This window comes from Euprymna scolopes, chromosome 6 (genome assembly GCF_053919585.1).
Source record: "Euprymna scolopes isolate OS-2025 chromosome 6, ASM5391958v1, whole genome shotgun sequence".
Lineage (NCBI taxonomy): Eukaryota > Metazoa > Mollusca > Cephalopoda > Sepiida > Sepiolidae > Euprymna > Euprymna scolopes.
Genome location: NC_136487.1, coordinates 105,671,930 through 105,696,713, shown reverse-complemented (window position 1 = coordinate 105,696,713; position 24,784 = coordinate 105,671,930). Strand labels below are relative to the sequence as shown.

The following is a 24,784-nucleotide window of genomic DNA, read 5'->3' as shown; positions in this document are numbered from 1 at the left end:
AAAAAAAAGACAGGTGCTTTTGGCCTGGACAGAAATGCATCCCAGCAACCATTGTTTCAGATAATGGGCCCCAGTTTATATCCTCAGAATTCAAGCAATTCTTTAAAGAATGGGGTATCCAACACCGAAAGATAACCCTTTATCATCCTCAAGCTAATCGGGAAATCGAGCAGTTCTTTGGAGGAAAGCTATTCGCGTGATGAATATGGAAGGAAAAGACTGGAGAAAACATCTGGGAAAGTTCCTAATGGATTACGAAAATAGCCTCCATGTCATGATGGAGGAAATGCCTGCAAAGCTCTTTTTGGGTAAGGAAGTGAACATCAACTTACCAGGACTGCAAAAGAGACAGGAAAGCCAGGCTTGGAGAACAGCTTGGCAAAAAAACAAAAAAAAAAAAGACAAAAAAAAAATCAAATTGAAGAATCGCACAGATCAAAAACATAAAGCTAAACAACCTTACATCGAACCCGGAGATATAGAACTCCTTAAACAAAACAAATACATAAACTAACTCCAGTATACCACTCAACACCATGGACAGTAGAACAACGCAAAGGGGAGTCCACAAGTATAAGGCAAGGCGATGGACTAATCTTAAGACACATGTCGCAATTGAAAAGAATCCCCAAAGACAGTACCCGTCAACAACTAGAGGATGACGATTTCCCTTTAAGCAACTACCTAGGAAGACAGGAAGAAGGAATATGAGCGAAAAAACAATGAAGAATCGGACTTCCCAATCGTCCTCAAACAAGCAAGATGCCACATAAGAAAACTCCGGAGATATGCAAGCAGCAGTTCAGAGGATGAGGAAAGCAATCTAAATACAAAGGACGCAGCAGACATGACGTTGAATATGATGACACAAGAAGGAGTATAAATAGAACTCACATAGAGAAGTCCAGGACTCTTCAGCAAATAGCAAAATAGCTATTGTCTTTCAATCATAGGAGTATCCCTTTTCAAATATCAAATAGCAAAATAGCTATTGTCTTTCAATCATAGGAGTATCCCTTTTCAAATATCAAATAGCAAAATAGCTATTGTCTTTCAATCATAGGAGTATCCCTTTTCAAATATCAAATAGCAAAATAGCTATTGTCTTTCAATCATAGGAGTATCCCTTTTTAAATATCAAATAGCAAAATAGCTATTGTCTTTCAATCATAGGAGTATCCCTTTTCAAATATCAAATAGCAAAATAGCTATTGTCTTTCAATCATAGGAGTATCCCTTTTCTTCCTGAGATTCTTATGGATGGCTTTGCTCTCAATAAGAAATCGACTCCAAAACTTCTTGGTTTTTCTTTCTCATTAAATCTTTCATGGTGTCCATATATTAAATCTATTGTTCTTTCTGTTTCTCAAAAAATCACTTCTCTCTATCGTTCTAAACACTTTCTCATACACAAGGCTATTCTCTATCTCTACAAATCTACTATCAGACCATGTATGGAATACTGTTGTTAATTGTAGGCTAACAAATCTCTGTCCCATTTGAAGGTTTTGATAAATTGTAGAAATGTATTTGTAATTTGATTGGCTCCCCCCTAATCCTTTCTTCCTCATTGCAATCTTTCTCTCTCATAGACGTGATATTGCTAGTCTCAGTCTTTTCTATAAATACTATTATGGCATGTGTTTCTCAGAATTGTCTGATCTATTCCCTGCTTCCTTTATTCCAGCTCATTTGACTCATTGATCTAGAGGTCTTTATCAATTCGCTGGTTTAATACCTCATTGTAATACTGCTTCCTATTCCAGTACATTCTTTCCAAGGACTCCAAGCTTGTGGAAGTTTCTTCCTGCTCACTGTTTTCTATTTACCTACAGCCTTGATCTTTTCAAGACTAAGGCCAATAAGTATCTCCAGTCTTTGCAATAATCATCTTTTGTTCTTGTTACCTCTTTACATCAAGTGGTTTCATGGCTTGTCTTAAGCGATTTCCATAAAAAAAAATATTGCATTCCAGGGTATACGAATTTCATTCTCCCACTGAAGGATTAATTCAGCCTCTTTGAAGATACTGGGTAGTCATCAGTTTTCTGAAAGCTACCAAGAAAGACATCCCCTTTCTCTCTCTATCCACTGGATTCTCAAGCACCAACTATATTTGTCTTAAGATACACTGCTTATAGACTTTCAGCAGCCAAAAACCTTTCTGACTTTTTAAAATTCTTTTCTTCATTTGCACACTATTCTAACTTTTCCAACCTCTACTTAGCAGTGTAGATAAATTAAATACCTTTCATTGTTAACAAAAAGGCATTATTTTCCATTTGTGTAATGTCTGTTAAATTTTATAGTAGTTGGTCAAAACAGTCTAAAATTAGCTTTTTTATTTCTAATTAGTGGCTTTTTGTTGTTCTTACATGTTCATGGTTATATGATGTTCATCCTCCCAATCCTCTACGTTTTAAAAATCTTATGAGGCTGTGTTTACGTAAATCAACTGTTAATCCATGCAAGTTATCCAATCCCAACTGGTGGTGAAGCGGTTTTTTGGTCCAATTGTGAAACTGCAATTCTTGTATATTCTTTAGTCTTAGGACGAGTACAAATAATCTTTTTCCCCGTATCTGTTAAAATTTGATTATTTACATATTAACTTAGATTATTAGTTGAGTTGGGTTTCCTTAATTTCTTCATTTAATTGTGATTAGGTTAGGGTTTTAACCACTCAGCTATGATAAAAGAAATTGTTTTTTCTTTCAAAAGAAACTTGACATCAGAATTACTTTCCAATTAAACTTATTTAAAATCATTTCAAGTCTTTCTTTTGCTAGGAAGACATTCAAATGAAATTTCTATCAGCCTACATTCCAAAAACAAAATGTCAAACATGGAAACGGATTTATAATTTAAAACATTTTGAAAATCTTTTATCCAATATCCATGTCTATATATGTATATTAGATTGAAAAATGCAAGCATGAAAACACATTACTTCCTCTACGATATCACAGTTGACTATGCTTCTCTGCTGCACACACACACACACACACACACACACACACACTTCTAGTCCCAGCACCTAAATCCTTGCTAGTAATTCCGTACAGATGCTTTTTCAAGGTTCACGTTTTCAACGCGACATTCTCATTGATATGTGTTGGTATATTATAATGTTGTACAGGACCCTTATCGATGGAATGTACTGTTATCCATAGTCATCCTCATATGGTTACAAATGGAGGCAAAGTTCTAGCGTTCTGGATTCCATGATGTGTAAATGTGATAGAATTCACGTGATTCATAAAAGTTCTTCACTCGAATGGTTGGTGTGCTGTTATTCATGAGAGGTCTCTGCCCAATGGGTTGATATCTCATTTTCATGGTCAAAGGAAAGAGAAAGAAAGCAAAATAAAGCAGAAGTGTGCTCCTTGTTAACAGCGATATAAATAGAAAATAACTGGCCTGGGTGCCCAGGTGTTTGTAGGTATGCGATCAGCAAAAAAAAAAAAAAAAAAAAGTTGCAGCAAGCAGATAGGCTCGAACCCATGACGTGAAGGCGGAAAAGAAAATGGAGGTGTGTGTAAGGGTTGAGCAAAAATAAAAAAAGAAAATGGAGGTGTGTGTAAGGGTTGAGCAAAAATAAAAAAGTGGTAGTAGGCAGGCAGGCTCAAGCCTGTACCGCAAAGGAGGAAAAGAAAGTGGAAAAAAAACAAAAAACCATGATGCGTTAGATGTTGCACCTATCACCAAACCGGAAGTGATGTAGGTTTAAATTAAGGCTAGACAGTCAAAAAGAGGCAATGACTTTCGAAAATATCGGTGAAAAAAAAGCAACCCTTTCCTGTAGAAAAACGCCCAGTTGAGTGTGAAGAAATTAATGTTTTTGGCCAATTTTTCGATATTTGTCGTCCAAAGGGTCAAGCTTCATAATGATACCAATCTCGTGAAAATCCACTGCCTCTGTCAAAAGTTTTTGTGAGACATACAAACATACATACATTTAAACAGACAGGTGAGATTAATATTATAGACTAGCGGGGCTACCCGGCATTGCTCGGGACCGTATAAACAATGAGAAAATTGAAGTTGATTTTGAACATATTTGTTATTCTTCGGATAGAGGATTGTTTAATGTCTATGTATCATTTGCTATTTCGAGCAAAAGAATATTTTACCTACCCTAGTACGGGTATTACATGTATCAAATAATTGTACCTTATCTAGGATAAGTAATTTATACCATATATATGAAATAATGTTTCCTTTGCGGGGATGGGTAATATACAACACATATTTAAAATAATTTTTCCTACCCTCGGACGGGTAATTAAAATACATACATGAAACAATTTCACATACTATCGACAGGTATTGTACAACATGTTAAATAATTTCTCTTACCACCAAGGCTACCATAATTTTAAGAAAACTGAAACAATTTTTAGAAAGTAGATCATTAGACTTTCCAAATTAATACATAAATATATCATCTTAGTTAAGAATTAGGCAACCATTGCTTCATCATAAATTTCAATATTACTGGGGGGGTTTTCATTCGTCACTATCAGCACTAAAATTGTAAGAATAATTATGACATTTTTTTTAACAATGTCTCAGTAGGATTTTCAAATTTATACATAAATACATTGACACAGTAAGTGATTAGACAACCCTTGCTTCATTATCAAATTCCACATTACTGTGTTTCATTTTAATTCCCCACTACCGACACCAATTCTTTTTTGAAAAAGACTTCATTTTCTGAAGATTACTTTTACAAACAAATACACAAATGTGTTAAGTTTAGTGATTAGACAACCCTTGCTTCACTACAAAATACCACATTACTGTGTTCTATTCCTCCTGACTACCGATACCGTATTTTTAAGTGAAATGATATAATTTCTTGAACATAACTGAGCAGGTTTTCCAAGTAAGTATAGAAATAAAATTTAAAAAATATGGATCACCCCCTACAGAAATTGGCCTAGTAAACTTTCATAGAAAACCAACAATATATATGTATTAATCTAATTTTGAGATCGTAAACTGTTTAAGCCATATCCGGAAAAAACTTCACAAATGAAGTAATTTTGAGATTGAAAATTGTTTAAACCAGGACAAACTTTACATTCTACAACCCTCATTTAATCCAAGTGACGCTGGGTATTCTGTTAGTATATACATATGACCAAGACAATGTTGCTTAACTGCGGTGATCTACATAAAGATTTGGAATTCCAGCATACACACACATCCGATAATGACCAAGACAATGTTGCATAACTTTGCTGATCTACACAAAGCATTTGGTATTCCCAAGTAGTAACCCATCTGATAATGACCAAGACAATGTTGCTTAACTTGGTTATCTACATAAAGCATTTGTTATTTCCCAGTAGTCACTCATCCAATAATGATCAAGACAATGTTGCTTAACTTTGGTGATCTACATAAAGCATTTGTTACTCCCAAGTAGTCACCCATCTTATAATGACCAAGACAATGTTGCTTAACTTTAGTGATCTATATAAAGCACTTTGTATTCCCAAGTAGTAACCCATCTGATAATGGTCAGACTCCTTGTTGCTTAACTTAAGTGATCTATACAAAGCATTTGGTATTCCCAAGTAGTCACCCATTTTATAATGACCAAGACAATGTTGCTTAGCTTTGGTGATCTACATAAAGCATTTTGTATTCCCAAGACTACTGATAATGACCAGACTCCATGTCACTTAACTCTGTTGATCTACATAAAGCATTTGGTATTTCCAAGTAGTTACCAATCTGATAATGACCAATCTGCATTTTGCTTAACTTTGGTGATCTACAAAACACATTTGGTATTTCCAAATAGTCACCCATCTGATAATGACCAGACTCCATGTTGCTTAACATTGATGATCTTCGTAAAGCATTTTGTATTTTTTTAAATTTTCTTTTTATTACATTTTCACCCCAAACAAGGCACATTGCCACTTTGGTGTAGGGGGCTACTATCAGGGGCAACAACTACTGGAGTACTATGTAGGGATTTGGGCAGCAAGATGTCGGTTCACGTTACTCTTGAACTTCTTCACATCAGTACAGTTGGGGAAGCAGGGACCTGGAATGGAATTCCAAAGTCTAGCGGTTCTGGAGAAGAAACTACTGGAATAGAAAGATCTTTTACATCTAGGAATCTCTACAGTGAGGGGGTGGGATTTAGCAGCCTGTCAGGTTTGTCGAGGGTGTTCACGTCATGGGGGCACAAGTGCTTGCAGTTCGTCAGAGCATTCACCATTAAAATTCTTGTAGAACAGGCAGAGGGATGCAACATTTCTTCGATGGGACAGAGGCTAAAGCTTAGATGCCAGTTTAAGGCCTATCAGATTTGCGACTTTCTTTTGAACCTTGAATAGCAGATGCACCAGCCCAAATATGACAACAATACTCCATACATGGGCGAATGGTGGCCTTATAGAGGTACAGGATATTTTTGGGTGTTAGTAGTTTTCTAGCACGGTAGAGAGAGCCCACCTTTCTTGCAGTGGCCCTGGGAATGCTTTCAATGTAATTGTTCCAACTCATGTTTCCTGTGAACGTTAGGCCAAGGAGTTTGAAAGATGTACTCTCAGATAAGGAGTCGTTGGCCATTGCTATAGGTGGTAGAGAAGGTTTCTTGTAATTATTGAATGAAACTAGTTTAGTCTTGGGGGCATTGCACGTGACCATCCATTTTTGTCCCCATTCTACTACAGATTGGAGGTCATCCTATAGTGTTTCTGCCATTTCTTTAGACATGTGTTCATTTGTTTTCCTGTCGTGCCTGTTATAGAGTGTGGTGTCATCAGCATATATACGCATCTCAGAGGCAATTTTGTCGGGGCGGTCATTTATGAATATCAGGAACAGTAGAGGTCACAGAATAGACCCTTGGGACACTCCTGCATTTATATCATATTGTTTAGATGTACGACCGTCGAGGACAACCTGGATTTTTCTCTTATTTAAGAAGGATTTAATTATGTTCAGTATTCTACCAGTGATATCGTATGATCTAATTTTCCCGAGGAGACCCTCATGCCATATCCTGTCAAAAGCCTTAGATATATCTAGAGCTACTGCTCTGCCCCGCTTTGTCCAGTGAGTGGTATATATGTTCAGAGATTACAGTTAGGATGTCTGCTGTGGAACGGGCTTGTCTAAATCCATATTGTTTGTCAGTCAGAAGTTTAACATCTGTAAGGTGACTGACTAGAGCATAGTTAATTAAGGTCTCAAATATTTTGGCAAAAAGTGGGAGGAGGCTAATGGGGTGATAATTTAATGGGTCAGTTCTTTCGCCAAAATTCTCGAATACTGGTACCACAGAAGCAGTTTTCCAACAGCCCGGAAAGCAAGATTCATTAAGGTATTTGTTGTAGAGTTTGGAGAGAACTGGAGCTACTTCGGCTGAGCACTTTTTTAATAGCACAGCTGGGATGAGATCGGGTCCACATGCTTTTGAAGTGTCAAGGTTTTTCATGATAGCATGCACCTGAGTAGGGGTGATTTTTAGATCGTCTAGCGTGGCGTCTGTCTGCAAAGGAAAGTCAGGTAGGGGGTGGTTGGAAGGGTCTAGTGTGGAGTTTGAGGCAAACCAACTGGCAAGCATGTTAGCCTTCTCGATTGCTGAGCAAACAACCTCGTGATTGTTAGTTCGTGGGGGAATTGTTGATTGCCCATTATTTACTACACTGTTGTAGATTTTCCAGAAGTCATGAGTTCCTAGTTTTTGTGCTTCGATGCGTTTTTTAGTGGTTTCCGTAAATTCTCTCTTAGCTGTCGCTATTTCTTTCTTAACGTTACTTCTAGCTTCTATATACTTCTGTCTGTTTGAACTGGACTTATGTCGGTTAAATCTGCGGTATGCATGCTGCCTTTGAGCAATGGCCATTGCACAAGTCGAAGTAAACCATTGAGGAGAGTGGGGCTTGCTATAAAATTTCCGCATGGGAACTTGCGCTTCGATTGCAGTTTTGAACCATTCAGTGGTCTCGTTTGCGCACTGTTCAGCAGGAAAAGAAAAAATATTTCCCCATGGGGCATCTCTGATAAGATCTCTAATGGCTTCCCAGTCAGCCTTTTTATAATATCTCGTTGTTTTAAGCACTGGCTCTTCAGTTTTGGGTCTAGAGTTTAGGGTAATTTCAACCATTATCACTGCATGATCAGCGTTCGTTATACAGTCCTTGGGAACTGTGGTCAGAAACAGATCTAGAAGTGATGCGTGTTGTTCTTGCTGGTCAGGGAAATGGGTTGGAAATGTAACAATTTGTGATAGGAAGTGAGATATAGAGAAGCTATGAGTTGTGCTGCCCGCTGCATCTGTGTAAATAGAGAATCCAAGCCAGTTTTTGTGGTGGACATTAAAGTCACCAAATACATGTACTTGTGCACTAGTGTCGAGGGAGAGTGCTGTGTCTATGCTGTCAGAGACTTTGTTTATTAAGGTGCAGTCCTGGGTCGAGGGAGAGCGGTAAAGAAAATAAAAGTAGCTAATGTTGTGTTGCATGTTTAGTCTAAAGCACATAAAGGCTTGATCATCTGATTCTAGGTTTGTTTCTCTAGTCAAGAGAAGGGTATTACGAATGCAAACTCCAAGTCCGTGCATGTGTCTGTCAGAGTACTTACGGCAGTGGGAGATATCCAGGCATGTTAAAGTAGTTAGAGGGGATGGAGGAGTGTAGGTCAGTCTCACTTGGTGCTAAGATATTCGGGGTATTTGTTAGGAGAAATGTTCCAACATCAGCTAAATTAACGGATATTTGCAAGCCTCAAGAGAGAGTTGGATTTGTTTGACCCTAAGCCTGTTTTAAGCTTATTTTTAGATTGTACTGTTGCCATATTTTTTAAAAAGTTTCAGTTTAGGTGAAATTATGCATCACACATGTAGATCATCAGCTGACCTTTCTTCAATTTAGATTGTGGCCTCAGGAAAGCTCACCGGGGATGAGTGCAGGGTCCCTTTCCATGCACGACATGGCACTACAAACATCCCAATATTATACAACTGTTCATTGAGCAGCCGCTCTAAGCGCTACCAAAGAGTTAGGGCTCCTGTACTACCAGTCAGAAACAGCAGCCAGGAACTGTCAATCCGGTACTCTCAACCTATCAGAAGAAGGTCAATCCAATCTAATTGCTCAGGCATATATGGTACTCAAGCACTCTCAATGCCCAGTTTTAGGGGTGGGGTGTGTCGGGAGTGGGAAAACGGCGTTCGTTGCCCTAGACAAGAACCAAGATTTACCACCGGGTGTTTCTGTCGAATTACTGTGATAGTGTCTCTGCGCCTGACTATTAGGCAAAGAAGGAGTATGGAAGCCGGGCGATAGACAGAGCCTATCTACTCCTTAAACAGTTTAGGTTTGCAAACCGGTAATTTGTTTGAGTCACCAGCTCTAGGAAGGTTGTCATCCAAGACTGAAGAGGCCTCGCTCCCCTTTGGTTTAGTTTCAGAGTTTTCCTTCTCCTAGACAGATGATCTGGGAAGATCTACTGAGTGCGTCAGCACTGAGAGGGTTTGCTCCATGTCTAGGTTCTAATCCAGGTATTTCTGCGACCCTGCGTGGTTAGTTAATGTTACTGGGTTAGTTTGTAGAGGTTATATATCTGCTGAATAGTTACACTCCTCAAAGCGATTTAGGGACATTGCTGTTTCATTGTTACTGGATAAAGGGGGTGAGTAGAGTTCATGCAGTGTAAGCCACTAAGATTGTAAGAAGGCTTGTTAGAAAGGAGATAATGTGGTTTGAGGCTTTCCCTTTATATTTTTTTTATTTTATTTATGTTAGCTTGGGTCTAGGATAACGTTACAGTATGAGTAGGTATTAAGAATAGAACTACGAGTTGTGCCCAAACTATATTTTAGATGACAGGAGGGTTAAGATGTGAGTGCAATATAGTACGGATAAAACAGTAAGTTTCGAGTCATGTATAATAAAGTAAATATATATATGGGCAGGTTTTCAGTAGATGCGAATAAAGTTGAAGTTGTAGGTATAAAGTGTGTTTCTATTATTGAGGGAAGATAATTTCAGCTTTCAAGTAAGAGTCATGGACATTTAGCATAACAAGGAGTATCAGTTCAGTTTCGTATTAATCGTTGCAAAACTATCTAGGAGGAGACATAGTTATGTAATGCAGATCGCTTTGCTTCCAAGTACATACTTTGGCTGTTAAATACCTAACTGAATAGGAATAAACTCTAATATATGTCTAAGAGGTAGAAATGTATAGATGTTTAGTGATGCCTATTAAGCAGTTAGCATGTGTAGGTTAGGGGCTACAAATGTGTGCAATGTAGGAGTTTAGTGGCGGCTTGGTGGGAAGGAGCAGATTGTTAGCGTTCAAGAGACAGGGGTTATTTACTTAAAAATAACAGTAGATCTTCATTAGGATTTAGAGTTTCAGGTAAGGTTTATTTTTTTAGGATTTAGAGTTTCAGGTCAGGTAAATTTTTTTTTTTTTTTTGGCATGCAGGTTAAACAAAGGTAGTCGTCTTGGAGGTAAAATGTATATTGGAATTTCGTAGCTAGTTGTTAGGTGTATTTTTTCCAGTTATAAGAGGAACAACTAGTTCATAGTGATTCGGGATTCGTATTCTGTATTTATAGGCAGTCATTAAGGTCAGGCACAGAGACTCAGACAAAATAGCCCTAGTATGACAGCTAAGCTACTGTATATTTCAGTTACAAATATAGTGAAAGTTAAATTATAAGCTATGTTCAGTGATTTGGTATGGATATCATGGAGGCCACTTTATTATTACAAGCAAGCATATTGCAGATATTAAGGATACTACTTAAATAAAGTCTTCTATAGTAGAAAAAAAATAAATCCTCGCTTCTGTTAGGTTAAGAATTCTCTCTTGCCTAAGCTTTCAATTTTCCGAGTCGAATTTTAAGAACTACACACGGCTCACAGACCTCATGCCATAATGTTCGACCGTTTCAGCTCCACCCCATAGTAAAGCTATAATGGAACTTTTATCAAATTGGAAAGTCTGGTTATTTTTAACTCGTTTGAAAACAAATCTGGTTAAAAAGTAATACCTTTAAGGTTACGTATTAACTTTAGACTAGCTAGAAGTAATGCATACTTTAAAAAAAAAAAAAAAAAAAAAGCCACGTGTTTTTGAGTTCAGATAATATGCAAATATAATTTGGGAAATGTTCAATTTCGTGGGAAACTTCTTTTTTTTTCTCTCGTTTTAAATATAAGAAAAAAGTATTGGTTAATTATTTGACAAAAAAGATTTAGGAAAAAGATAAAAAGAAAACAAGACAAATATTCAGGATTAAAGTCAAACCTGGAATAAGGAAAAAAATAAGTAAAACATCTTAGTGTTTTTAGATTAGTCACCCATCTGATAATGACCAGACTCCATGTTGCTTAACTTTGGTGATCTACAAAAAGCATTTTGTATTCCCAAGTAGCACCTTCAAAATTTTTCAAATCGGACCTATACTGCACAAGCACCTTAAAATTGTAAAATCGGATCTACACTGCACAAGCACCTTAAAAATTATTAAATCGGACCTATACTGCACAAGGACCTTCAAAATTGTCAAATAGGACCTATACTGCACAAGCACCTTCAAAATTGTAAAATCGGACCTATACTGCCTAAGCACCTTAAAAATTATTAAATCAGACCTATACTGCACAAGGACCTTCAAAATTGTCAAATAGAACCTATACTGCACAAGAACCTTCAAAATTGTCAAATCGAACCTATACTGCAAAAGCATCTTCAAAATTTTTCAAATAGGACCTATACTGCACAAGCACTTTAAAAATTTTCAAATCAGACCTATACTGCACAAGAAGCACCTTCAAATTCTTTTTTAATCGGACCTATACTGCACAAGCACCTTAAAAATTGTCAAATCGGACCTATACTGCACAAGCACCTTAAAAATTGTCAAATCGGACCTATACTGCACAAACACCTTAAAAATTTTCAAATAGGACCTATACTGCACAAGGACATTCAAAATTGTCAAATCGGACCTATACTGCACAAGCTCCTTAAAATTTTTCAAATCGAACCTAAACTGCACAAGCACATTCAAAATTTTTCAAATCAGACCCATACTGCACAAGCACCTCCAAAATTGTCGAATCGGACCTATACTTCAACTCTGTCATACAATCCTGGGCGACGCCGGCTCTTCTGCTAGTACATATACACCTACTTCATCCAATCCCAGGCTATGCCAGGTATTTTGATAGTACATATATCCACCTATGTAATTCAATCCCATATATATATATATATATATATCAACCAATTTTTTTCCAATCCCAGGCAACGCCGAATGTTCTGCTAGGAAAAATTCCATGAATTTTATCCAATCTCAGGCCATGCCGGGTAATCTGCTAGTACATATGTCATGCTAGTGCTGTGTCATACAATCCCGGGTGACGCCGGGTATTAGGCTAGTATATATATCAACTAATCTTATCCGATCCCAGGCAACACTGGGTATTCTGCTAGGAAACATTCAATGTACTTCCACCTATGTCGGGTAATCTGCTAGTACATAATACTTTTATATGAATTCCTTAAAACCCTTCCTCCTTAACTGAAGATTATATAAAAAAAACATAACCTCCCAATACTAAGAATGACTTTCTGAATAATAATGGTTTTATTTCAGAATTTGGAATTGGTTGATATTTGGAATATGACATCTTGTCTCAATATAATATACGATAAATATATAATATGCATCTTTTTTTACTTGGCCTTTTGGCTAAGATTAAAATGTAGTATCTGTTCCAGCAGATACTGCAAGCAAAGACCATATGTGGGGGCGACCCCACATATAAGACCTTGGTCAATGTAGGGGCAACCCTTCATACCAATTGTCACTATCCAACTCCCTTACTCCCCGGGGAGCTGGTCCCCATTTCCCCTTCACTCCTCACATTAAAAATCGGCCTTGTGCCTAATTTGCTCGGTGGAGGAGCAAATAAATACCTCCCCTCTCCCACTAAGAAATTAAATTTAGAAATGCCTTATTTGCATTTTAAAACATAGTAAAACTATTTTCGTTTCCTGTCTAGACCTCTCTCTCTCTCTCTCTCTCTCTCTCTCTCTCTCTCTCTCTGTGTTTGTGTGTGTGTGTCTCTCTCTCCCTCTCTCCCATAAACAAAGAATACCAAAAAGAAAATGGCCATATGTTAAAATTTAGTAAACTTAGCTATATTTTCGTCTCATACCTAATTAATTTTTAAGCATAAATTTTTTTTTCTTCTGGACAATGTTGCTTGTAATGTTTCGTTTAACTATCGTATCTAACTATTTTTAACCTGCTAATAACTTTGGTAACGTTTTCATAACGTGTAAGTTAATATTTTAATTTGTATGATAGTTGCCTTTTTTTACCGATAACAATCTCTTATTATATGCAATGTTTTTATATACAGACCGCCATTACAGCTTGCTGACGTCAAGGTCACATGACATGACTCGGCGTTTATTAAATTACGTATAAATATTGTTAAAATGTCACTTTTTTTGTGGGGGAGGCCCCCTTGTAGAAAAACGGTCAGCTGACTAACTTAGAGTTGACCTTTTGGGCCAACAATTTGATATTTGTCATCCGGAGGGTCGGGCTTTAATATGAGACCAAATTTGTGAAGTTTTGTTCTGTCTGTCGAAAGTTTTTGGCAGACATACAAACACACACATTTTCACTTTTATATATATAGACTAGCGGGGGTTACCCGGCATTGTCCGGGTGTTTTTGGGTGTGTGTGTGGTCGGATGGTGGTAGGGGGTGTTAATGAAAACCTAAGAATAAGCAAAGTAAAAAAAAAAAAAGAAAAACGAATGTTAAAAAATCTGAAAACACGTGAAAAATGGCTTAAGTAATTCTGCTTCAATATTAAAATTTAAAAAATCGAAAAAAAAAAAAAGAAAAAAAAAAGACATTTCACACCACGATTCGAACCCAAAACCTTTAGATAATGAGGCCGCGCTCTAAGCAACTGAGCTAAGACGACGTCGCCGAAATTGTGTCAGTTTTTCAAATATTTAAACTAAATCAGGTTACGACATCATATGACGCATGCGTAGAACCGAACTCGTCATGAGAGTATGGTTTTTAAAAATACTGTTTGGCATTTCAATATAGACCTACCGATTTCCTATAAAACATTATTCAATCACTTGAATCCGTAATAAATCAAAAAATTATCAAGCACCTAAGCAAAAATAATTTAGTGATATGCAATAAGGATTTTGTCCTGCAAAGTCAACTGTTAATATACTAATTGTAATATTTCATAGAATCAGTGAATCCTTTGATAAGGGTTTTGTTTCTAGAACAATATCCCTCGATATATGATTGCCTGATACAAAGGGTTGATTTATAAATTTGCTTCCTATAGACTATCTGGATGTGTCTTCACAACCTTTCTCTCTGATAAGTCTACAGAAGCAGTTGTTGATGGGCAGATACCTGAAGCACATAATATCAATAATCTATGTTTATGATCTTCCTTGTCATATTTTAAGATCACTTGTCAAGATCTATGTAGATGATATAACTGTCTATGGTGATCAAAATCTCACTGATTCCCTCTCTTCGGATCTGGAGCATGTGGTGAAATGGGAAAGAGCGGCTTTCAACACTTCTAAAACCAAGCTTCTCTCCTATTACTTTGGATCCTTATATTGCCACAGTCAAAATAAATGTCTTTTTCCTTGGAGAAGCTTCTTACTTTAATAACCTCACAATGACTTTCACTTCAAATCTAAAATGGAATTTGTTATTAGGACTACAGGAAACTGATTGGCTTATTCTGCTGCTCCAGCAACCTATTACTAAAGTCGCCAGAAAAAAGCGGTTGGATCATTCTACCACTCCAGAAAATATTTGATTCTTGATGCAATCCACTACTTATATATCAGTCAGATCAAAAGTATTGCCACCACATTTAAGGAAGTACCGCTCAGAACACTTTTCATTGACAGAATTCAATATCAACTTCGAAATCTCGAGAGGGACGATTCCTTTCTTTTTCTCACATAAGATTTGCTAGTAATGATACAAGTTATGGCAGCTGCTCAAATCTCTAGTTGGTCTTTATAAGATATTCACAGCAAAAACTTCCTGCCATAATGAATAAAAAAATTTTCTCAATGAGCCAAGTGTCAAACAAATTTTCCACAGAGCTTCTTCACAAGGATTTCCCATCTGTAGAACATATTGCTACAAGAGTGCTTCCCACAGATTGCAACATGGTCATCTTCAAAGCCAATGCCAATAGATTCCTATCTAGAACCAACACATTGTCAGAAACAAGTCAGACTATCATTTCCTCTCATTAATCCTTATCCTCAAGTGGAAATAATAGGGGCAATTCCTTTTTAGTAAAAACATTTAAAGACAAAATGAATTATGCATATACACATGATAGTTTTCAAGCATATAAAAAAAAGAAAAAATTTGCAAAACAATATATAAAAACAAAATAATTGTCATTAACTAACTTGCCATGCCAATGATAGCATACAGCTTTCTCATTATAGACTGGCCACACAAAAAAAAAAAGAAAATATTAACAATATCCAGAATAATGTACATAAACCAGTGTCTACCAAGGCCGTATCGCCCAGAAGAACAGGCGGTATAGGCCTCACAAAAATTAACCATCATCAACATCGAACCACTATTGTGAGCACTAGCCAATATCTGATGAGCTCCCAAACCCCCAACACAAAGAATGAAATAGCCAGTAAAACAACCTCGATCACAAAACACGCAAAACATTTTGAATAAGGCGCTCACAAATGTGACAGAAATACAAAATAAACATGCCACGAAAATAGCTTAAAAGAGGCATCAGAAATACATTAAAATTTTCCACAGTAGGAAGATTAAATCAACCAAGAATATGTCATATTTTCTGAAAGAACTATCACAGGGATACATAGACAAGGAAAACTTTGTAGATTGGCTCAAAAGAGGATTGCTACACTATGATCATGAGAGGATGGTAGCGGCTGTCCAAGGTCAAGACTTGATACTTTTAAGATGAGTTGTCTCAGCAATGACAACAAATGCAGGTTCATCCTCACAGAAATAAAGAGTGTGAGTCACCTGACATCCAGTTTTAAGGTTCTGCTAAGAGTAACGACTACACAATGCGACAGAAAAAAATGTGTAAATCTGGATCATTTGTAAAAAAAGAACATTGAATAGCCAGTGTAGCAGCAAATCCTGGGAACATACATCAGAAAAAAGAGTTGAAAATAAGTTGTACAGATTCAATATAACGATGCAATTCCTACGGCTACATGCTTAGAAAACAGAGTCGTTAAATCTGACATAGTGATGTGGGACAAGGAGAGAATAGCAACTCTAGTTGAAGTCAGTATCCATAATGATGTTGGCTTAAACTAAGTTGAGAGTTAAAAGATAACGAAGTATCAAGGTCTTATGTACAACTTGAAAAGATGACCAAGTATCAAGGTCTTATGTACAACTTGAAAAGATGACCAAGTATCAAGGTCTTATGTACAACTTGAAAAGATGACCAAGTATCAAGGTCTTATGTACAACTTGAAAAGATGACCAAGTATCAAGGTCTTATGTACAACTTGAAAAGATGACCAAGTATCAAGGTCTTATGTACAACTTGAAAAGAAACTGGAATCTTAGATCTCCATCATTCCAGTAATCATTGGAACAACTGGGATTATAAAAAAGAATTTTAAAAACTATCTGGCAAATATACCCTATGAACCAAGTACAAAGAATATCCAAACAATCGTGCTTATAGAACAGTTAGGATCCTACAAAGATCTCTAGTTGGAGTCTCTGAAACAGTGATTGAGTGTCTACCTTTTAGCAAGACGTCACATTTTCAGCAAAAACAAAAAAAGTGAAGAGACTTTATATGGTGAGCAGATTTTGCTTTTTGATGAGAAAGAAATACATGCAATGTTTTTTATTTGAAGTTCATATGATAAAAAGGGATACGATATTAATTAAAACAGTAAATGGTTCCTTATAATTTATTGAAAACGAAGGAAGTCATTTTGGAGATTCATGGAATTTTCATGCATGTTTTATGAGACTTTGACATTTTATGGAAAACGATGGAAATAAAGAATATTGTTAGTACAGATGTTAGCGGGATTTAGAAATATGGAATTGTGAATCACAGATGTATGGAATTGAGGAACAGTGTTTAATCATGGTGAACTAGATTAATTTCTAAATTTTTGGGAACATCGAAGGTGTAACATTTTCTTTGCCTGTTAGAGTTAAGGTAGAAAATAAATTTAAAAAAAAACAAAAAAAAAGAATTAAAAATAATCATGACTCAACAAGCATGAGTAGTGCATATAGACGAGCAATAAAAAGGATGAAACTTGACTGATGAGGTCAAGTGGTTAGGAAACCATTAAACAACTTGAAGTGTGAGAAGACAGGAAATGTTATAGAAAGAGGGGAGGCATACATAACAATATATCCAGTATAGAAGATCCATTTATGTCCAAGACAGAAAAAATAGGACTCTGCCTTTTTCTCCAATGCTTTCAAGAGGATGAGTGGTTTCTGCCACATAGTAGTGAACCACCTTACATCCAGTCATAAGGTTCTGATGGGGGACAACTACGATGCATATCTAATCCAATAAATAATCCAAAACCCATGATGTACAATTTATTAAAATGAAAAAAAAAAATACTTGTTCTCCCTATTATTATGATAATCAAAGGAGGAAGCAACTAAGGTCACATGGATAGAGAAGTTAGTAAAGTAAATGGTTCCTTAATTTATTGAAAACAATTAGTAATTAAAGGCACAATGAAGAATATTGCACAAGTTATTATTTTCTTACTAGGGTTGCATTTTGTTATGATTTGAGAGAGCTTCAATCAAGTTGTTTGTTTTTCAGGAGTTTCAACCATATTATGAATCAAGTGTTTGAAATTGAAATGCCGAAAAAAATATTCTTGAACATTTGAAAGAAATCAGTTTGTGATGATTAATTTCTATTTAATTAGTTAAAGTGAAATGATCTCAAATGTGTATATTTTAATCACCCCTTTTTTTTTTTCAATTACATTCAGAGAGAAATGTGAATCTAAGAAAAAGATCAACTGTTTTTCTTTAAATCTTCACTAAGTAACATGAATTTATGTGTGAAAAGTCAATGATGCAACTTTTCATTGTCTACCTCAGTGTATATTTCTGGCTAAGCGCTAAAGAAAAAAGAAAATGCTTAATTGAAAAATTTCAAGATCAAACAAGTGCAGAATGTCTTTCAATAAATAAAAATATTTATTTCTTAAAATTAAATTTGATATTTCAATTCATAACAGAATCCTTATCAAGAAATACAGGGGTTTTTTTTTCCTTTTTTTATGTAACATGACGATGGTAATGCTTGGCACGTTTTCCTTCAGATGTTGGAGTATAAGATTTAAATGTCCGCTATAGTAGAAGTCGAGCGTGTATGTGTTAATGTGTTGAGAAAATTGGGTGTGCACTTTGTAAATGAAAACAAGTTTTTGAATTAGTCATAGTAATTTTGAAATTTTCATGCCTAACAAGTAATCTGTCAGTTTATACTACTGAAAGAGTCATTGAATTAGATAGATATGTAAATGAAGAAATACAGAGCTCCAATTGGTAAACATGATTGGCTAGTTAGAATCAAGCATTACTTTGGCCAATGCATTGCTATTTGGGTCTGATCTTGAAAATTCGCAAAGATAACCTGCCTGCCTACTACCACTTTTTTTTTTTAACATCTCTCTCTCCACCTAGGCTACCTACCGTTATTTTGATTTTGATCCCCACCTCCCACCGGCTACTACCACATTTTTTTTTTGAGGGGGCTTACTACACCACCTATAGACATCCGGGCAATGCCGAGTACCCCCACTAGTATATATATATTTCCCAAAATCTCTGGCCTTGATGGAGGGGGAGACAAAAATTTGCTGCTTTGGTTTCAAATGATCTGAAATAACAGCAAGGTGAGTCTTGATTCCAAATATTTCTCATAGGGTACAATTATGAAAATGTCAAATAATCCGCACACACTGTGAAATTTACTACATGTATGAAAACCAAAGAGGGGAGAGATAACATATGAGAAATATTTGGAATCAAGTCTCCCCTTGCTGTTATTTCAGATCATTTGGTCCTGGATATGACCTTAAACTATATCCAGTGGTGAGGCCCCAGCTTGCGGCTTTGGGGAGTGTGGAGCCACCCTTTAATTACCATTGCTCCCAGGTCCACTCTGACCCGGAGTGGTAGTACCTGTTAGGGTCCCAACTATGGGTTAAATAGAAACTGGCTTGAAAACAATATATAAAAAAAATTTCAAAATTTTTGGATTCGGCATTAAATAACCTGAAAAGGGTTGATATGCCGTAAAACAAAAACAACCAACCAACCAACCATCCATCAGATCATTTGAAACCATAGCAGCAAGTTTTGTCTCCCCTTCATCCATTTTGGGAAAATATCAGATATTTTGTAATTCATATGCAAAACTAGGAAAACAAATGACTGATTGAAGTATTGGTAAAATTGCAGTATCTTACCCATTAAAAATCCTTTAAAATTACCATTATTAAACGGTTTTTGAGGGTGCTGAAAATGAAAATAACAGTAAAAAAGTTCTAGGGGCTGAAAACTACATGAAAATTTGCAGTCTTTTTGAAGATTATAATACTATTCTATGGTTAAAATTTTATGATAATTGGTTAAAAAGAACCTATATTTTCAAACCAATAAAATTTGCCCAAATTAGCATACATAGTCTCCTAGCAAGTCAGCTTTAGTTTTGCTGCTTTGGGATGGATTTTTTCTTCAGATTTTTTTTTGCTTGGTTGTCTCCCCTGCGGCTTTACTAGGCCACTAATATACTAGCAGGCCGCCCAGCATTGCCCAGTCATAAAATACGCTTAAATATGATATTTTGATTAATGGAGATTTTATTTGTGTTTTGTTGGGTTTTATGGCATGTCAACTCCTTGGGTTATGCAGAGTGTCTACGGGTTCAAGGAGCCTTTGCCCCCTGCTCTAGCTGTTGTATAAAGGGTTCTTTTTAAATTTTTTATAAAGACCAATTTTTTTTAAGGTATGAAAGTATGATGTGGGGATTGTTTTTATTGAATAAATCCTTAATATTTTTTTCTTTGTAGAAATTATTCCTTGTTGTTACAAAATCAGTGCATTCAATTAATGTGTTTTATTGTGAGTTGTGTTTGACAAGGTATACAGATGGGTTGGCTTTCCTTTTTAGGAGATATAAGTGGATTAAATGTGTATGGCTTATTTTTATTCTTGTTAGTTTCTGTTTAGTTTTGTATTTTTTCCTGTTTTTTAATTTTTGCTATTATTTTGTGAAGTTTGTTGTTGGAATATTCATTCCAGTAAGTTTGCAATTTCTCTGTTGTGTATGAGTTGATACATCTTTTTAGATCTGTATATGGAATTTTAAAATTTGCATTAATTGGGAGATGAAAGGCAGTTTTTGCTGCTGAATCTGCTTATTCATTATCTTTAATACCAGAATGGCTAGGTACCCAGCAGAAAATGATTTCTTTTTTACTTTTTTTTTTTTTTTATTACATTTTCACCCCAAACAAGGCAAATTACCACTTTGGTGTAGGGGGCTACTATCAGGGGCAACAACTACTGGGGTACTATGTAGGGATTTGGGCAGCAAGATGTCGGTTCACGTTACACTTGAACTTCTGCACGTCAGTACTGTTGAGGAAGCAGGGACCTGGAATGGAATTTCTTTTTTACTGTTTAATTCAGTAAATTTGTGGAGTAATTTTGTGATTAGGAGGTTGTCCATTATTTTACTTTTTGATAACTTTTAAAGTAGATTGGGAGTCTGAAAGGATTATAAATTTAGATTCTTTGTTATCAGAGCTAGGATTAGAGCATGTATGCCAGCAGTGAAAATTGATGTTTCTTTTAGGTTTGCTTGTTTTTTGATTGATTTGTTGAATATTGCTGCACTGACTATTGTGTCATTTTGTTTAGAACCATTTGTATAGATGTGTGTGGTATGGATACTTTTCTTTGATTTTATTGAGATCATCATGGTAAATTATTGGATGGATATGTTTCTTTCCATGTTTACTTAAACTTAGAGCGATGTTAGGGGTTACAATTTCCCAGGGAAGGGTTTAATGGAGGACAGTTTCATGGATTTTGGTTATGGATAGATTTGCTTCTTTGGAGATTAGTTTTATTCGGAGTCCAAAAGTTTTGATCATATTTTGTTTTTGGTTGAAAAGGAGTTTACGATTTGGGTTTAAAGTGCTATTGTGTGCTGGGTTTGTAGGGTTCGCTGTTAATTTTGTGTAATATTTTAGACCAAGGTTTTGGTTTCTAAGCATTGAAAGAGTTTCATGTGCTTCTGCCTATAGGTTTTCTACAGGAGAGGTTTGAAACGCTCCTAGTGCTACTCTTAGTCTGGAGTGGCATATTGTGTTGGGTGGGTAAAGTCTAGAACTGCTGAAGATCCAGAATTGTCAGGATGCTTAATTATGAACTGAATATGCGAGTCTGTATAGTTAAATGTGTTAAAAATTGAGTTTTCTGACTCTTAGGTTGGTGCTATAGTAAGTACGTCATCCACGTAACTTGTGAAAAAAATGTAGGAGTGGCAGGAGTTCTAATTTATCCATGGATGTGATGGCATCCATGGATGTGATGGCAAGCAGTTTGTATGTTTTGTCTGTATATTACATGTATGTTTGTATGTGTTGTCTATTATAAGAACACAATACATGTAAAATATTTTTTTAAATACACACATACTGTATTAATAAATGTGAATCTACATAGCTTATTCCACCATTATATTTTAATTTGCTTTCTATAAATTTAAATTTCCTTTAAAAGTAATATTACAACAATGGATATTTCAATTTTCTTTGCAGAAATATACTGGGATAAAATATCTGCTTAAAAGAATCAAAAAGCAAGAATCAAAATTGGTACATCAACTTTCTAAGAAATATTGGTAATTGAAGTTGATTGGAATTATTAGGTTGATTAGCTTGCAGAATTTTGAATTTAGATTTTAAATGATGTATTTTCAAAATAGTTTTCGTTATAATACCTTTACTTTATATATCATTTTGAAGAATGTTTTTAAATTACAATCATTTTAAAACAATTGTCTTTTTCAGAATATTACAAAAAAAAAAGAAAATTTGCACAATTTTCTCATTTCAATTCAAGCTAGGCTGAAAAGCTGGTGATATCAACAAAAGTACTAGTGAGTGGTTTAAAGAAATTTCGTAGTGGCAACAAGGCAAGAGTGGTTGATTATCGGATGTTGACAACAATCATTTAAGAGCCTTCGTCAAACCTAATCCAAGCATAACTTTTTGAGAACTTGCTTCTGAATTAGACATAACCTATACAACAATTTCTAACCACTTGAAAAATTGAAAAAACAAAAAACTTGATTAATGGGTGCCTCACAAATTGAACGACAACTAAAAGAAATGCTGTTATGTTCCCTTCTTTTACACAACAAGAACAACCCATTTCTTGACCAGGTGCCATGATGAAAATTTAGTTCTTTACAATAACTGGCGACGCTCAACTAAGTGGACGCCAACAAAGCTCCATGACACTTTCAGAAGGCAGAGTTGTACCAAAAAAAGATTATGCTGACTGTTTGGTGGTCTGCAACCGGTCTCATCTATTAGTTTTTTGAATGCAGGTGAAACCATGACAGCAAAAAAATACTGTCAACAAATGGATGAAATGCGTCAGAAACTTCGACAACAACACCCAGCATTAGTCAACAGAAGAGGCTCAATTCTCCTCTACAACAATGCACTTTGCTAAACCGACCTTGTAAAAGTTGAACGAATTGCGCCATGAAACTGTCCAGACCTCTCACCTATTGACTACCACTTTTTCAAGCAACTCGACAACTTTCCGCATGAGAAATGCTTCAAAAACCTAAGCGATACCAAAAACACCTTCAGTGACTTCATCATCACCAGAATGCAAGATTTTTTACATTACTAGTATAAATACACTTGTTTTGCGTTAGCAAAAGTATGTTGATTTTGATGGTATTTATTTCGATCAATAATTTTTTGTTTGAGCCAAGATATGTTTATCTGAATTTAAAAGTTAAAAACCACAACAACTTTCTTGTTAACCTGATATTAGAAATGCACACACATTTTTCTGATTTGGAATTTCTTCAATTCATTTTCATGCAGAAATTATTTTTTTTTTTAATTTTGTTCCTCAGGTTTATTTTAGATATTTTTTCTTTAATGAAAGAAGTTACAAAGGTAATATGGTGTTATGGGTTGGGGGCAAGAGGACAAAAAGTTGTTTATTCAATACCGAGTCTTCCTGCCCATTTTATTTATAATAAAAATCATTGTATTTTTTGTGATTGACAAAATATAAACTAAAATTTGAAAGGGAAATGAGAAAAAAAATTTTTTAAAAAAAATCAAAAAATTGGGATGCCAAGAAAAAAAATGGAGAAGAAAAGTCTGCACAAATTTTAGTCCTCCTTTGGAAGCACTCTTCCATGAGTGCATCTCTTTGTTAGGTTCGCTTTTTAAGTGGCTAGTCCAATAAACTCGCAGAATCTCAATACATTTCCATAAGTTTCATGGGATTTTTTTTTTAATTGAAGTGTTAATTACATAATACTCTTATGGGTGTAGTTATATTGCCTATCTATTATATTATGTGTTCATCGAAAAGTCAAAAACTACACAAGCAAGTAACACTCATAAAGCCAATAAATTCTTTTTCAGCATTGCCTCAGACAAAATATAGCTATTATTTTTTTTTTCAATATTTATCATTTTAGAGGTCACCAAAAACAGAATTAGTTGGAGGAAGAGGGGGCAACATTTAAAGCAATTTGATAATGTTATTATGTCAACTATTTTTTCGAGTTACTAACTAGAGAAAACAAGAGGAGTGGTAAGGGGAGGGGAGGAGAAGAAAGAACATTTTAAAAGAAAAACATTTTAACTATTTTTGTTGTCCATAACACTGGGCAACACCAAAAAAACATTTTTTTGTAAGAAATGATAGTAGCAGAAAAATCTATTTTAATGTATTGCTGTCATTTTGCAGATGCAGGCAATATAATGACACTTGTAATGTTATGTATTACAAAAAGATTTTCATTAAAAACACAAGTCTCTGTATTTGTTATGAAACTGCATGAGATTCTAGGAGTTTGACCCCCACAAAAATTAACCAGTTACCATTTAAAACACTTGTTCATGGAGGCATGATTGTAAAATGCACAAAGTTTTTTTATCAACATTTTTTGCTTTTTATTTCTTTAGAATGCTTCTTGCTTTCTTGAAAAAAATCGTGTTTTTGTCAGCAACTCATTCATCTTCATCTTTCATTTTCTGGAAGGCAAACACTAAATAAAGACCTGCAAATAAAATGGAGATTTACAGCATTTTTTTAGGGTGAAGATTTTCAATCTTTATTGAAATAAGTATTTAAACTTGCTTTTTACAAATTCCAGAGAAATAAGTATTCATGGAGGCATGATTGTAAAATGCACAAAGTTTTTTATCAACATTTTTTGCTTTTTATTTCTTTAGAATGCTTCTTGCTTTCTTGAAAAAAATCGTGTTTTTACAAATTCCAGAGAAATAAGTATTCATGTTGAAAAATAAGTTCATATCGTCAAGTGTTAAAATTTATTGAGTTTTTATTACGTGGATTATTCTTAAGAAGAATAAAAATTAGAAAAGATATTCAGGATACATTAA

The 24,784-nt window shown here is 35.3% G+C and overlaps 1 protein-coding gene across 1 annotated transcript in view; it reads right to left on the bottom strand.

The window, feature by feature from the left end:
• Nucleotides 1-23,321: 23,321 nt before the first annotated feature.
• Nucleotides 23,322-24,784, bottom strand: part of LOC145277835 (mRNA cap guanine-N(7) methyltransferase-like) — a 114,708-nt gene continuing 113,245 nt past the window's right edge. The window contains exon 11 of the mRNA XM_080129760.1: nt 23,322-24,438. Coding sequence (XP_079985886.1) covers nt 24,389-24,438 — 50 coding nt within the window. The 3' untranslated portion in view covers nt 23,322-24,388. The remainder of the gene's footprint in view (nt 24,439-24,784) is intronic.